The sequence below is a fragment of the Macaca fascicularis genome, chromosome 10 (assembly GCF_037993035.2).
Source record: "Macaca fascicularis isolate 582-1 chromosome 10, T2T-MFA8v1.1".
Lineage (NCBI taxonomy): Eukaryota > Metazoa > Chordata > Mammalia > Primates > Cercopithecidae > Macaca > Macaca fascicularis.
In genome coordinates, this window is record NC_088384.1 from 74,093,729 (window position 1) to 74,110,867 (window position 17,139).

At 43.8% G+C, this 17,139-nt stretch overlaps 2 protein-coding genes across 2 annotated transcripts in view; one reads left to right on the forward strand and one right to left on the reverse strand.

The window, feature by feature from the left end:
* Positions 1-17,139, forward strand: part of TASP1 (taspase 1) — a 443,904-nt gene that overhangs the window by 373,592 nt on the left and 53,173 nt on the right. The gene's annotated exons all lie outside the window — the stretch shown is intronic.
* The window catches only part of ISM1 (isthmin 1), a 78,898-nt gene that overhangs the window by 24,082 nt on the left and 37,677 nt on the right, over positions 1-17,139 (reverse strand). Inside the window, exon 2 of the mRNA XM_045362487.2 lies at positions 4,277-4,516. Within this exon, the coding sequence (XP_045218422.2) occupies positions 4,277-4,516 (240 nt within the window). The remainder of the gene's footprint in view (positions 1-4,276; positions 4,517-17,139) is intronic.

Here is a 17,139-nt window from a genome sequence, read left to right on the forward strand (position 1 = left end):
AGGAAAGCCTTCTTGCTTGTTGGTCCTCTAAGCCTTGTGAGCTGTGGAAAGTCGTGGGAATGGGCAGGTCTTTTCTGGAGAGGAAAAGGATTTCCTCAGGAGCACAGAGCATCCAAGGACGTGTCTCCAACAATAGTTTTAAATCCAGATCATTCTACCCCTTCTCTCTCGACAATTGCCATAGAAAGAACACAAAACGGACTAGAAAGATATCTAATTTCCTCTTCTCAGACCTGCTGATGCTTTAAGAACACGGGTGGCAACCCCAGCTAACTGTGGTTACTGCTTTGAGACTTGCAGCATGTCAATCCAGGCATTACTGTCCCTTCTACACAACTTAGACCCAATTTTCAGGCACACAAACTGGCTTGGAGAATTCAACGTCCTGAGGTAAACAGCAAGGAAGGTATAGTGTTGGTCTCTGAACCAGTTCTTCTGATTCCCAATTATTTTTATCTATGTTTCCTCTGTCATCTTCATCTCCAATATCATCACCAACCAGCAGCTATCAGTTTTGGGAAGCTTATCCTATATTGGGCCCTGTGCTAAGTACTTCATATGGATGATCTCATTGAATCCTCACAGAAAATCACACTTATATGTAGTATTATACTACATAGTTACTCGTAGGTAGTACTGTCATTCCAATTTTATAGACAAGGAAACTGAGGCACAGAGAGGCCCAGTAAACCTGCATGGGGCTACAGAGGTCAAGTCTGGCTGACTAAATGGTGGTGCCTGATTCCAAACACAAGTCAATCTGCCTCCATATATTGACAGCAGTACCTCATGAGAATCTGAGCTGAACAGGCTTGTCTCTATAGGGGCATGGGTCCATGTCCTGGGCAGAGAAATTTCTTGATTCTTATCCAGCCAGACCTGCCATTCCTCTAAAAGTATTTTAGAGAAAAAGGAGGAGGCAAAATCAAAAGTAGAAGCACGTACAACTGTAATCCTGGCCAACTCATCTGATTGTATCTTGTGGCACTAAAGAGGCCTGTGGCCATGTAATGTCTGTGCAAGGAAAAAAAGGCCTTTACATGACTATTTTTAAGTCCCTCTTGATGGGAGAAAAGAAAAGAAATAAGTATATTGATTGAAATGAATACTAATCTCAACTTGATCCAGAAAAGAGAGTATTTGGTTGTGAATAGCTAGTGTAGTTCATTACTACACTGTAAGTAAGTAATGCAGTAAGCCTAATAATGCATTTATTTCAGAGATTTTTGTCTCTGATAACTATCAGCTGCAGACTGAAAACCCAGCCAAGGATACCAAAGTCTAACTTGTTCTGGGGGATTCACTTTCTTTCCTGAATGATTTTTGTTTTCAATAAAACCCAACCTCTTATATTGTTTGAAATTTCATATGGAGATTCAGTTTAGGAGTTTGAGGCCATTTATTTCTATTTTGTGCATTTTTTCCCTTCCTCACTTCCACAGCTTGAAGCCAGTCTTAAAATAGAATTGTCTGATTCACTTGGGACCGAGGCTGCCTGACTCCTGGGAGTTAAAATGCTCTACAGAAGCAGGTGTTGGGGCTTTTAGGAGGATTTCCTATCCTGAAAGTCAAGAGGCCCAGGGGGGACGTGGCCTCTTGCATGGGCTTAGCGATGTCACTTTGGAAAGGTGCAGGCTGTTTCCTTAGCCCTGGAGCGTGGGAAACACTTCCAGAGCCTGAGGGGGTGGGGCGGTGCAGAGGGCGGGTATCAAGTTCCCATTCAGCTCCCAGGCTCCAGCTAGGGAGAACCAGGTGGGGGCAAAGGCAGGTTGCCAGGGGAAGGGGCAGATGAGGCCAGAAGGCCTGGCAGCGGAAGCCGACCCACTGAAGGGCCCCTCACCTGACTTCACTCTGATACCCAGGGAGAGCGAATGCTTTGACGGGGCCTGCAGGGACCAGCAGGGCTGTCTGCTGGGCTGAATCGGCCCTGTGTCAAACCAGTGGATTTCAACAAAAGAACAGTGCTCTGAGAAAGGGGTGAGAGCTGCCAACACGGAAACCATCACCTCCTTGTAGAAAGCACCTCGTGTTTTAAAGGACCACCAGGGAACTGGTTTACACAAGTGCAGTGGTGCATGAGGCAGCAGCAGCTAGTGCTGTGTGGTGTGTGGGTGTGTGTATGTGCATGCACACACAATTACATGCTGACAGAAGACTGGGGCTCCCAGGGCTAGCAGTTGTTTTATTCTTTCTTTGAACATCTTTCTGGGTGACCAATACTAACCTTTTGTGGTCTTCCAGAAACAGAAGGCCAGAAATGCAGCACAATTTTATTCTCTTTAGGGCCAAAACGTCATCAGATCAATAAAATGCTGGCCACCGTCCCCCTCCCTCTGTATCACCAACAGAAAATTTACAGATAAGGATTGTATAGAGCAGAAATAGAATAATTCGACTGGGCAGTAGGCAGTGATTTCTGTGCATGGGTTGTCGACAGTGACCTCCACAACATTTTTTATGCTGTACCATCAACAGAGCCTGTCTGACTTCTTCCCACCTGTTGAGATCCACCCCCTTGGGACACAGTGCTTTTCCTCCTCTGTCTTCATGATCCCTCCAGCACTGTTTTATGTGGTAGCTGGGATCTTCACACTGATCTAATTTATTGGAGGGAACAGGGCTTACATTTTTCAATTTCCTATATAACCTAATGCAGCATTTTATATACAGTGGGGGTTGGTATTCTAATGAAGTGTTCTCAGTGAGATTTGCCTGCCCCCATGACACTGGTGTTAAGAGCAAAACAACTCAGGTCTACGAAACCTGATCTAAAACCGTATCACGCAGAGGGTGTTAGTCTGTGGAGAGAGAAGCAGTTAATGAAGGATCAATTGGTCTGAGTCCAAGTTCAGGAACTTTCTGGTATGTAAGCAAACTGGCATTTGGTCCAGAGAGGAAAAAGTATGGAAAAGGTGCCCCTATACAAATAGAAAGAATTGGAAGCAAAGCTTACAAGTATGGGCTGGCTATGGTGGCTCATACTTGCAATCCCAGGACTGTGGCAGGCCGAGGCAGGAGGATTGTTAGAGCCCAGGAGTTTGAGCCCAGCCTGGGCAATATGGCAAAATCCTGTTTCTACAAAAAAATTTAAAAATGAGCTGGATGTGGGGGCACACACTTGAAGTTCCAGCTACTCGGGAGGTTGAGGTGGGAGGATCGCTTGAGCCTGGGAGGTAGGGGCTGCAGTAACCTATGATTGTGCCGTTGTATTCTAGCCTGGGTGACCGAGTGAGGCCATCTTTAAAAAAAGTATGGAAGCAGTCATATGAGGATAGGGGCTGGGTTGCTCGGGGGATGAGCCTCTCTCAACCATCATAGGGACCATCTTTGGGAGGAAACAGAGAAAGGTACAAACAACATGCAAAATTAGGAGTTTGTCTCTGAATGTGGGTTGAGAGTCTGAGAGCCTGGATTTGAACCCTACAACTACTATTTACTGCCATGTGACTTTGGGTAAACCAAACAGTAACTTCCTGAGTATCTGGTGCATTACTGATAGTATTAGAAAAATGACACGGGCTTTGTCTCCTTCATGAGGGTGTTGGGAGGGTCAAATCAGATCAACATTTGCTTTGTAAAGTATACTGAGCTATTTCAGTGTAGATGAAAGTTATTATTTTTAACCCCAGTCACCCTTTCCTTAACCTTCCATTTCCTACTGCTTCATCAGATCCCATCTTAGTGGAAGATAGCCATCTCTCCCCTAGGAACTCCTATTCTCAACCTCCTTCCTCTTATTGTTTTGTAAGTCATGTATACTTTAGAGTAACGGAAGCTTGTCTCTTTGTGAAGGAATTTCTGGTGTCCAAGGCAAGTTAGAGGGGCATTAAGAGAAAGAGCTTTCCTGAGTGCTTTGAAATGTTTGAAATCATTTGCCCAATCTGTTCGCAGGTCAGATTGGCCTTTTCCTAAAACTGTCACATTTCATCAATTTTGTTTTGTTTTTTTTTATATTTTGGACTATTTTGTTTTGATTTGCTTTTATATTTCACTGTCTCTTAAATTAGTATGTATTTTGTAATCCTTGGTGTGTCGTACTTTAATTGATAGTGTTTTCTTCTTTTGAGTGGTTCACAAAATAATGGTGCATCTCACAATCATGGGTGTCGCTTAATGAAATGCAGCACTGTTCTTATGGAGATAACATGATCTTAAGCAGGAATCATTAAGGGTTTAAGAAGAAAAGTGAGGTAAGGCAGCAGTTTCCACTGGAATCATCAGAAAACAGAAGATGGACTGTTTTGTTATCTTCTATCTTCCATGTGCCAAGAATTACCTGGATATTTGGATTCTGCCCATTGATATCAGCTTTGGAAAGATCTGGAAAGTTTGGTAGATCAAGGAGAAAGGATCTGGGGCCATCTCTTTGCAATGAAGGGTGCCCCATCTCTTGTCGGAATCGCGGTCTAGGGAAGGGTTGGTGTGCAGCCTGGTGGTCCAGACGCTCCCCTGGTTCTTCTTTGGAGAGAGAAAAGCTGGTTTCTGATGTGGAGTCACTTCCCACGTTGAGGTTATTCTAAAACAAACAAACAAACAAGCAAACAAACACCTATTAAAGGGACACATGATTAAAAAACGTCACCCTTAACAGTCCATTATATTCAGGAGCAAGGACAATTCCAGCGGCTGAAATTAAGCCAGTAGGACATTCCAAACTTGTTTTGCAACCCCATGGTTTAGTTTCTTCATGTCTTAAAAGCCAGATCATCAGAAAACTTCTTCTAGCCTGCTACTTGGGAATTTTCTGAGGGTTACTGAGTTATGGGCTATTTATTAAGCTTCAAAGTACTTTAAAAATGAAAACACTATATTGAAGGAGAATAGGTGCTCATTTAAAGCTGGAACCAAATTATGTTTCTCTTCTCACAGCTTCAACTGATTAATCACCTTGGCTTTAGTTATAGTTCTAGTGTCCAGAGTTGCTTTCTTTTGTGTAGGCTATGGAGCAAAAGATCTGACCAAGCTGGATAAAGTTCTTGGGCCATATTATTGATTGCATACATTCATCCAGTTGTCTGTCCATTTGTCCATCAACTCATCCATACATCCATTCACATATCCATCTATCCACCCATCCATCCATCCATCCATCTATCCATCCATCCAACCATCCATCCATCCTTCCACCCACACACCCATCCATCCAATCAACAAATGCCAACCATGCTAGGCATAGGAGATACAGCAATAAACAGGATAGACATGAGGCCTATTATTTTGAAATGTACAACTAGGTGAGGGAAATAAACAATAAGTACATAGATAAATAAATAAATAAGATCAGATCACAGAATGGTGACTGCCAAGAAGAAAAGAAAGAAGATGATGGAGAGTGGCTGGGGAAAACCTTAGATAGCTGGTCAGGGAGAACCCCTCAGAGAAGGTGACACTTGAGGCAAGATCTGAACAAGAGAAGGTGGCACCCTGCAATAATCTGGGGGAAGGACATTTTAGCAAAGGGAACAGCAAAGGGAGCACTCAAGTCTAGGATGGGAATGAGTTTGGCTGGTTTGAGAAACAGAATGGCCAGCGAAGCTGTTGTAGAGGGAAGGAGGGAAGAACCATAGGTGATGAGGATGAAGAGACGGGGATAGTCAAAGAAAAAGTCATGAAAAGGCATTCTGAAATCTAATGATTTTATACTGAAAAGTGCAAGCCCCTTGTTTTTCCCAGGTGTGAAAAATGTCTCCATTTCTTTATCGCTATGGGGAAATTTCTCTAGTGATTGAAGAGTATAGAAGTTGCTGGACTCCTTTTCCAAACCAGCCTTTCTTTTTCTCCCCTCTCCTCTCACAAAAGATTTACTCCAGCCTTCAGGGATAGCATTTTCATGTTTACTGGTGGAGAGAGACAAGGAGATAGAATTTCACCAAGCTTTGGGTCAGTGGTTAATGTTCCTGTTATTCTTGGGCATGTTTTGGGGTTTGGGAGTGTATGTTTCAGCACACTGTCTCCACACACCCTCTCTGCCCCCCACCACAGTGCCTCTGACCCAGCCAAAGGGTTGCATCTGGTATAAAAACATTCATGACTCTGAGCACCCAAGGTCAAGAGCACTGAGGCTGAAACACACTAGCAGATACATATCTTCTTGGAGAGCTAACCTTAGGGAAGGGATTATTATTTTTACTTTTATTTATGTGTCATTTTTTAGAGACAGGGTCTTGCTCTGTTGTCCAGGCTGGAGTGCAGTGGCACAGTCAAGCTCACTGCACCCTCAGACTCCTGGGCTCAAGCAATCCTCCCGCCTCAGCCTCCCGAGTAGCTGGGATTACAGGCACGTTCCACCATGCCCAGCTGTGAATGGATTTTTATATATCTGTTTAAATAGGAATGGGGCTCAGGAACAAACTCACTGGTGCAGAGACCACCTCTGAATGTTCGAAGAGGCCAAGGGGAGGGTGGAGATAGAGACCTCATCTATCACCTCTTTAAAACATGCAGTGGTAGGGGAAAGCTGGCTACTCTGCAGCATGTTTTTGCTTGCCTTTCCACAGCTCAGAAGATGTGGGCGGGGGCAGTGTCTTTGTTCACCTTTCCAGTCATCTCTCTGCCATGGTTTTCGTCTCCTGGCACATCCTGGTAGAGGGAGTTGCCCTGACATTTTGAGACATTACTCAATGCAACAGAGCCAAGTGTATTGTTGTTTGAGCCTAGCACAGAGAGAAAGAGAGAGAGAGAGAAAAAGAAGAGAAGAGAGAAAGAGAAGAGAAGAGACAAAGAGAAGGAGAGAGAAGAGGAGAGAAATGAAGGGAAGAGAAGAAAAGAGAAGAGAAGAGAGGAGAGAGAGCATGCTATCTTTTCTTAACATAAAAAAAAAAAAAAAAAAAAAAAAGGGACGTCTCTATGACATCCCAAAGGGGAGATAGCTGAATGTATTTGTTCCCTTGCTTTTTTCCCTTAATCTCCAACCCTAAAATTTCTCCAGCAACATTAGGGAGGACAGTGAGATTGTCATGGAGAATTCCTTGTGTAGGATTTAGGATTACGAATCTTGGAAGGGGCCCAGAATTTGCTTCCCAATTACTTTAGTACTTCTTGTAAATCAAGCCCTAACTTCATTACCACAATGGAGGTATACTGCTTAATTAGGTTAAAAATGGGGCTCTCTTTCCTTTCCCCTGTGATGTAGTACTCTTTCTACTATGAACACTTACATTTTAGAAGAAGTAGAAAATGTGTTTTTGCTACTCTTTAACATTTTGCCTAGATGTCTGAAAAAACAGGGACTAAGTTTGATTGATTGATTGATGTGACTCTTGAATTTTTCCTGGTAGGAAATCCACCACCACAGAGTGCTTCTGGCTTAGCCCCAGACCAAGCAAATCCCTTAAACTCTCTAGGACTCAAGGACCTTGCATGTAAAGCAGATTAGATAATAAGAAGAACCCTGTACCCTCCCCGCAAGATTAGTCAAGATACTTGGGTTAGGTTGTGTCTACACATGGAAAGAGAAGCGTCGCATTAGGGCCACTGGCTGGGCAGTTCAGGCCACAAATACCTCTGCCAGGAATAGTCAGACAACTGGGGCTGAAGTATGTTTTGGCTTCAGTTATGCACACAATTGTGGCATTTCTCTATCTCTTCGAACTTCCCTGCCCCCCAGACACAGGCTTGGTGTTTGCAAAGTATTTGGAAGATGCTAAATAATAAAGAAATGCTAATCACAATCTCTGAACATCTGAGTTACTCTTGCACCTCTTCCAAAACATATTTAACTAGAGACCTTGCCTCCTTGCAACGGCATGCCCCCAAGCTATTAAGAGACCGGAAATCCTAGGATAGGGGAAGTGTGGCTAAGGATGGCCCATATAGAATGAAACCCTGTTTTATTCAATCAATAACAAGATTTAAGAGTAGCCATTATTTTAGTCATCTAGACTTTAAATCTAGAGTAGGAGACAACAGACAGAATATCCTAGAGTAATGCAGAAGAAAACCTTTCTTCATCTCTTCTCAAAGGGACATACTGCATATCCTCCTTGCAGAGCCCCCATTGGAGGTGCTGGTTGAGGACATCAGTCCAGCTATCACCAAGTTCACTCACTGAGTATTCCACTTGAATTATTCCAGCAGAGTAAAGATTTTCAACAGGGGTGGATCTCAAGGTTAAAAGTAAAATATTTTGTGTTTTATTCAGGCAAGCAAACATTCTTCTCTGAAAATGATATCTTAGGAAAGTCTGGGAATTTAAGGAAAGAAACATGACCATTCTTTCCAAAATGCTGTTGAATTCATTCTGCCCCAGTTAAAGTGATACAAGGGGGTCTGCTCATTTTGGGAAAATATTGCTTTACCCACAATGTGTCTTTGAGTTGAACATCAATCTATGAGTTAACACTGACAATGAGTTAACACTGAGTTAACTATCTATGAGTTAACATTGACAATGCTGCAGTACCAGCAGCAATGTTTCCTCTTGTGACTATAATTTCAGAGCTGTGACTAGCAATGAGAAGGAAAACAGAAGAAATGCAGCTACTGAACGGCTTATGCACATGAACTGTTCAATTGCTGAGGCAGGTGATCTTCATTGGCCAAATTATTTAGCTACTGCTTGGTGCTCCTCTCCTTCTATTATTTTAGAACTTATCTAAAACAGGAATAGTAATAAAAATATCCTGTTCTTGCAGCCTAGTATTTTGCCTTATATGGCAGTACTGTGGCAGACATTGCAATTGCCTGCCCAATGTCTAGTCCCCTCTTTTTCCTACTTGGTGTTTGTTTCAGGTGGCTGTGGACCTGGCAAAAACTACATTTCCCAGCATGCACTGCATCTGGATGTGACCATATGACACAATTCTGCCCCAAGAGGAATAAGTGGAAGGTTCTGGACAGAACTGCTGAAAAGGAGTTTTCAAATTCGGTTTTGCCATTTGCCTTTCTCTCTTCCACTTTGTCCTGCCTGAAATGAGGAAACAGGGCTTGATGTGAAATGAGACAGCTGGCAGGCCTGAGGATGGAGGTTGTAGTCTAAGCGTGGCTGACTGGAAAGATGGTGGGCTTAGGTCCCTGATAGCATTATGGAGCTATCGCGCTGGTCCTGGAATGGTGACCTCCATATGTCTTTTACTGTTATCATTAATCTTAATGTTAACATTGACAATGCTGCAGTACCAGTAGCAATGTGCCCTCTTAGGATTTTAATTTTTGAGTTATGATGACCAGGAAAATTATAAACGTTTTGCCACTGAAAGTAATAGCAAAAACCAGCATTACTTTTGCACCAACCAAATGTTATCATGATTGCAAGAGGTTTTTCCTCACCAAAAGGAACCAGCATTCCTTGGACAAAGGGTTGAGTGCAGAGCTTGGGCGGGGAAGGCACAGATGAATTTGGGATACTTTCCTGCAACAAGAAGCAAGGAAGCTTTCAATGACTAACAGGGTACTCTTGAAAGAACACAGGAGCCAGCTTGACAGGCCCACATTGCTCACAGATCAGAGAATTTGGACCAAAAAAAGAGATTGTACTTGACTAATGCACACTGAATCTATCAAAATTCATAAGGAGACTCATGAAGGAGAGAAATCCAGAAAAATTACTGTCACCATTTGAGGTAGGTATTATAAAACTCCTTACTTTGCAAATTGGTATTAAAAAGAAAGAAAGGTTTTCAGAGGAAGCAATGTCTGAACTGAAATAAAAAGGGCTTGTTAAACGTGCAGTAGATGCATCAGGTTAAGAGAACAGGGATCTGGGGAGGGGTCCAGGAGCTTTGCAATCCTGGTGAAGGAGTCTCTGAGGTCTGACAGAGCTGTGGTTTATAGATCCAAAGGGTTTCAGAGCTGAAATGCAGTGAGAGTAACGATCAGAGACACCTGCTGCTTTCAGATGAACTAACGGAGTTAAATATTATACACATCGGGCCCAACCCACAGTCTCAGCCCACCAGCCTTTGCTCTGACAGCTCTCTATCATACTGCGCTGCGACTTGTCCACTAGGCTGCTACTTCCCTGGTGGCATCCTCTGGGGCACTTGGAGGTTTGCTGAAGCTACATGGTGCTGGGATCTCATCCCTCCTTCCTCATTCTCATCAGCTGGCCCTGGATGCCCTTGGGAAAGCTGTGCTGAGGTGAACCGAGAAGAGAAAACCTCTCATCTTTAGGCGGGGTGCAGTTTTTCTCAGATGACAAATCCACACATTTCAATCACTTGTGTCCTTTATACTGAGTACATCCTGGTCCAACACCAAGAATGTCCAATCACTGCCTCCGGCCACTGCATAGCTGGAGCTGCCCATCGTGGCTGTGTTTGTGACCAAGGTGGATGGCCATAGCCACATCTAGGGTCAGAGTGGTCAGAATGGCCAGAGTCTCCCAGCTGGCCATTTGACACAGGCAGATGAATACAAAAGAGAGGGAGTGAGGGTTTTTGGACATCCAAGCCACAGGGCAAATTAGGATCAGCACTACAATACGGGGAAGATAAAGCTATGGAAATGGGCGATGCATCCTCTTTTGGAAAAAATGTGCTAAGCATCATTGTCCCAGTCTACAAATAGCCACCTGCCCTATTCTGCAAACACCGACCAAGGACTGGAATCTGAAGAACAGGGTTGATTTCACCACTTTCAGAACCTCCAGAAGAGGCACAAATCAGTGACAAATTGTGGCTGTCTAAGAAAGTTTAGTACTTTTTCTCTTTAAGGCAAAAACTGGTTAACTGTTCCCCAGATTAATACAACCAGGCAGATTTCTTGGAGGCAGACTGGCTGGCAAATTTCTGAAAAGCAAAGAACAGGCCCTATCTTCAGTCTCCAAACTCCCTCCTCCCTCCCCCAATTTCACAAGCTCAGGGGGCAACCAATAGGTACTAGTTGATGATAATGATGGCTAAAGTTATCATTGGGTAACAGGGCCTAGGTTAGATTTTGTTTTAATTAGGCTGAGGCTACAAGCCTCATTACCCCTAATGTAGCTTTTATGTGGAATTCTAAAGAAAAAAAACCCTGGGAATCTTCTACTGAAGATATTAAAGAAGATATTACAATGCATTTGGTCTCACAGACTTTGAACAACAAACAGCAGAGATGGTAATTAATGTCACTACAGCCTCACTCCTTAAAACAAACTAACAATCTAGCTAATTAGCAATATGTCCTCATTTGGAGCTGGACATCTGCATATTATTATCAACAATGCTTGTTTCCTTTTTCCAGATGAAAGGAAGCCATACTGCACCCAGACACATGGCTGTGCACCTTCCACATTCAAACACTCATGTTCTTCTACCCACGGTAAACACACTCAGGGCTTTATCTGTGTCGAGCATCGATTTTGTCTGGAACGCTCCCACACGTCTAAAAATAAGTTTAAGAATGCCACTAGTGGTATCTCAAAGGGAAGAGCAAAAGTTTTACTGTTGGAAGAGATAAAAGAAAAAAATGGCACACTGATTATCTTTAACATGATTGAGGAGCAAGCACTCCTCAATGAGAAAACCAGGAGAATGAATACAATGAGTTTTAGACCATAAAATCGGCTTTCCAGAAGGGGCACACTTTTTCTTAGTGCTCAGGAAGATGGATGGAGACCACGATCCTAGGAGTGGAAGCAGGGGCTGGTGGGGGATTGTTGGGGCTTGTTCTGAGAAGGGTTGGAAAGAGGCAGCTAGGATACACTGGAGAGAAACTGCACCATGAAGACACAGACAACAAGGGTGACCAGCTGCTGCTCTCATGAAGCCTGTGTGTGATGGCAATCATTCCCCTTCAGGCACCAGGAACAGAGCAAATGTCAATGGCCGTATTTTATAGGAAGCATGACAATGCAATGCCCCTTTAGGAACTATTCCTGGCAGAGGGGAAATGGCCATACACATGCTTCAATCTTCGCTGGAGACTCTGACGACAGCCCTGAGAGCTAGTGACACAGGCACATCATGGCTCAAGAATTCAGGAGGGTCTCAGTCCTGGTTTGGGAATGGAGCCTGCTGTCGAGGTCTGACTAATAGCTGAGGAATCCCTAGTTATGGTGGCAGAATGTGTCATAACGATGTTTACTTTAGAGCTTGGCAGTGACCTCGTTTATTATCTCAGGCTTTAGAAGAAATGAAGAATGGGCAATTCTTTGCATTTGGGCAGGGAGCTGGCTTTGCGGTGGAGAGGCCACCCATCCCTGTGCATCTCTCCTCATTGAAGCTTCTTGGGGCCGGCTGACAACATGGAGATCAACACTTCACCGATTTGTCTTGAATACTTCTGTAAACTGCTTTGATCTTGAAAATGTGCAGATTATTGGTGAATTTTTTTCAAGTTGTGCTTTCTCCGTTGCTGGCAAAGAAAACAGAGTGGTAGCTTTTCCAGGACCAATTTCTTTTATGTCCTGTTAGGCTAAAGAATGAACTGAAATGAAGGAGAAATTATTCTTTCAAGTCTAAGAAAACATGTAAGAAGCAGAGTACAAGAGTGGAAAGTGAGTTTGGCCAGAAAAAAAAAAGAAAAAGAAAAACAAACCCTTCCCACATCACCCAAAACATCCCTGCAAATGTAGGGAGATGGAGAAATCATACTTTCCAGAATCACTTTAATAAAGCTCTTGCGGTGTGAGGCCAGCCATCCTCAGCATCCAGTTAAGGACCGGGCTTTCTATTAGTCTTCCAGGCTACAGCTAACCAGCTGAGGGCTATAAAGGCCAGGCCACCAGTGGCCACCAGGGGGCTTCCGTCCCTGCTCCTCAGCCCTGTTAGAGCTCAGCCACCCCTTTAAGTCAAATTTTGAGCAAATATTTAGTGAGTTTGGATTATCGGTGATTTTCCAAGTTGTGCTTTCTCCATTACTGGCAAAGAAAAGAGAGTGGTAACTGTCTAGGATTCGTTTTCCAGGACCCAATTTGAAGAGGCACCAGATCATTAGTGCACCTAAAAGGCCCAAGTATCTAAGTCCTCCTGCAACCAAACAGAAAGGGTGTTGAACAGGACACCAGAAGGCAAACATCTCCTGCAGTGATTCTGTGTCTTCCCCACATGGAATGAGGCGATCCAAGGCTGGTGTTCTGTTGGTGAGAGGGAGAACCTGGAAGTTAAGCCAAAGAACATGGATGGCAGAGTTGAGAAGCTGAGGTCTGGGGTAGGGGTGGCCTGGGGACCCTTGCCAAGTTAATATCCTAATTAAGGAGATGGATTTTTCTCACCACTAAAGTTAAGAACCCTCATTGAAACCTATTGCTAATCTGTCTGCTCCAAGTACTTCTAAAATGGGTTTCAAAGGTCATTGGACCTTAACCTTGGAATCCTGAAAAGGGCTCAGGGTACTGTGGAAAAGACCAGGGATGGGAGTTTCAAGGTCCGGGTCTGGGTCCCAGCATTGCCTCTTCCTGTTTTGTGAGCTTTGGTAAGTTATTGCACCTTTGCACATATGGTAGACTGGTTGGCAAAAAGGTCCACGAATTCTTCTTTTATCTAAAGATCCATGCCTCGGGTAGTTGCTTCCACACTCTTTGAGCTTCTTCTTCTTTTTTTTTTTTTTTTGAGACAGAGTTTTGCTCTTGTTGCCCAGGCTGGAGTGCAATGGCATGATCTCAGCTCACTGCAGCCTCTGCCTTCTGGGTTCAAGCAATTCTCCTGCCTCAGCCCCCAGAGTAGCTGGGATTACAGGTGCACACCACCATACCCAGCTAATTTTTTGTATTTTTAGTAGAGATGGGGTTTCACTATGTTGGCCAGGCTGGTCTTGAACTCCTGACCTCAGGTGATCCACCCACCTCAGCCTCCCAAAGTGCTGGGATTACAGGCATGAGCCACTGTGCCCGGCCTTCTTTGAGCTTCTTACTGCGGCCAAAGGGACAACAGTTAACAGAGACTTGAAAAGCACTTGTGCCTCAGGATTGCCTATTCTTTTTGCTCTTTGGAATGCGTAGAACATTCAGTGAAGAAGGCCAAGCTAGCCTGTTGAATGGTGAGAGACGTGTGCAGCAGAGATAATTTATCCCAGATTCACCAGTCTGCCAATGGCCAGTCACTCAGACGGAGACCATCCTAGACCATCCAGTCCTGGCTGAGCCTACCCAGGCTATGAGAGCTACCCTGCTGACCCAGAGGCTCATGAGAAATAATAAATCCTGTGGGTTTAAGCTAGTGAACCCAGTGTGGTTTGTTACATGGCAAAAGCTGACTGATAAAGGACCTGGATTATTTCTTCTGTAAAATGACCATGGTGAGGTAGAATGAGACTTGCAGAAAGGCTCTCACTCTATTCAGCTCTGACCTCCTTGGAATGGAATCCTAAAGAGACACTTGTTCTGGAGAAATTATTTCACCCTAATTTCAGAAAAAAACTCCACTTCATTCCAAATGCTGAAAACATCAAATTGAGGGTGGGGAGATTAAATAAAAATCCAGTGGTTCACAAATGCATGAAACGTAGATTCTATCTACAATGACTAGAACATCTTCTCCTTTCTCTCTATCCTTCTATCTGTTAGCTCAAGGCTGGGTAAAACCTGTTGGAAAATTCCAAAGCCCTGCTAACTACTTTCTTCACTGACAGGTGCTTTTTTGGTAATAGCTTCATTGCCAGTTTTTCAGACTCAAAGCTGAGACTTAACAGCTCTCCTCTGTGCTTTCATGATGCACCTGTACAGCTCTGTGTGCTGCTAGAAACTAGTAATGCCCACTTATTAACAGGACCTCCCCGACACTGTAAAACAATTATAGAGCTGTCATAGGCCACATACGGCCAGAAGTGAACAGAAAGCTCCTGCCACCGGCACCTGCTCCCTTTCCCACCTGCCTGTACAGATTGTTCCTGTTTGGACTGCTGTTCTGTTCGTCTCTAGAGAAATGGTGTGATTCTTGCTTGGAAAACTGGCAGCTGATGCAATTGTGGACTCTTGACTTAGCTTAGCTAACCTTTCTCTGTAGGAAGCTGGGCTGTTAGCTCTATGCATGGATTCATTCAACAAACACTTCATCGATATTTATTATGTACCAGGTACTGTGTGAGGGTGAGACAGTGCCAATAGCGCATGGCTTGTTAAGACAAGTTTCCCAAAACTTGGAAGTGAAGCAAAAGGATGACTGCAAGTTTATCACTTCGTACTGGGGCATAGGCCTGCCCCAAAGCGTTTAATTCTGTAGGAGCACGTATCTTCACTTGGCTTATTATTTACTATTGATTAGGGCCCAGACTAAAAGTTACATGCTAGCTTGTAGATTTTCATTCTGTAGATGCAGAAATGTTTTTGTCTAGTAGAAACAATAACTCAGTGCTAACTGTTTTATGGCTCTACAGGACATTCATCAGTCTTAAATTTATGTTTACACATTGACTTCATCATCATTTTCCCCACTAACTTTATAAATATCTGTTTCTCAAATGCTCTGACATGGCATTAGCATCTCCCTTGTTCTTTCATTCATTTAGTTAAGTAGTTGACATGTGCTTGTTCTTTATTTGTATGAGATTCACATTTTTAATATTATGAAAATTTTATTTGGACAGGTTTTTGTCTTCTAATTTAGATTACAGAGGGGAAGTTAAGAAATGCTTATATCCATGTAAAATGCAAAGTAGAAACTGGGAAATTCCGAAGGAGTGGAAGTTTTCAATGTAAGGAAGTAAAATTATCCAGATTCTTTTTTTTTTTTTTTTTTGAGATGGAGTCTCACTCTGTCACCCAGGCTGGAGTGCAGTGGCATGATCTCGGCTCACTATAACCTCTGACTCCCAGGTTCAAGCAATTCTTCTGCCTCAGCCTCCCAAGTAGCTGAGACTACAGGCGCATACCACTATGCCTGGCTAATTTTTGTATTTTTAGTAGAGACGAGGTTTTACCATGTTGGCCAGGCTGGTCTTGAACTCCTGACCTCAGGTGATCCGCCTGCCTCGGCCTCCCAAAGTGTTGGGATTACAGGCATGAGTCACTGTGCCCAGCCCAGATTCCTAATTATGATACCACAGCTCACCATCTATAAGGTCTTTAACATTACCATGTAATGCTCTTTCACTTTCTCTAAGAGACTCCTATCTGGATGTTGATCTAATGCACTGACAAGCCGGAACCAGTATGGAGAACCATGGCTTGTGAGCAGGACTTCCCTTGCATTTCTCCTCCTATGAGGGTCCTTATGGGGAGAACAGAAGGCCATGCACCAGAAGGCACCCAAACTCCTGTCGACCATTTCATTTTCCCCCCATACAATTCCCTACTCTGATCCTAGAGAAACAAAGCTCCTCCCAGTGTTGTTCTCACCAGTGAGAATTCTACCACGAGAACCTCAGTTAACTGAGATTTGAGAAAAGAGAGTCACAAGTTCTCGGAGGCTTTCTTTTGGGATGTTGTCATGAAGGGGGAGATATTCAACAGAGAACGTGTTTACTATTCTCCTCAGTATAAACATCATAATATTAGGATGTATCAGTTTGAGTCTGAGCAGGGGATTAATGGCACCCTCCGAGTGGGTAACTAAGGAGAGCTTAATAAAGGACAATTTAACATATCTGGACAAAGTGACCAGAAACCATCAAGAATGCTCTAGTATCTAGGGTCAATAAAGCCAGGGAGAGCTCACATCTCCAGGCCTGAAGATGCAAGGACAGGGAGAGGCTACTGTTAACCAAAGGGAAAGGGAGAGTTGTGGGGTTGGAGGTAAGCTGGGTGTTCATTTCCTGCCATGCCTAGCACTGGCCAAACCCAATCAGAAGCCAGACAGCAAGGGAGCCTGTTGATGTAATACACTCAGATCATAGGCTCAAGAAATAAATAGGATGGAGAAAGGTGGAAAATGGATTGAGAGAGGTAAATAGAACATCTGGGGGACACAGACATGCTTGGGAGAAATAACAGCTATAATATCACCTATTCCAGGCACTATACATTAAATCTGGTCTCATGACATCCACGTGAGGTAGACATGAGTGCCCCTATTCCACAGATGAGGAAATTAAGGCTGAGAGGCCCCTAGATAGTAAGTAGGCTACGAAATCCTTGCTCCTTTCACCATACGGTGCTGTCCTAATTTCCACCCTGGAGCTGGCTAGAACAAGAGAGTCTGCAGCCACTTTGAATTCCCTGGCCTCCCCTAAATGCTGCTCGGCTCTGGAATAACAGTTCTCCGAAGACTGGCTCAAGAACACTGGCCCGCAGCATACTGTGGATTTAATTCTCAACTCTGCTCCCTGACTTGGTTTGGTAGA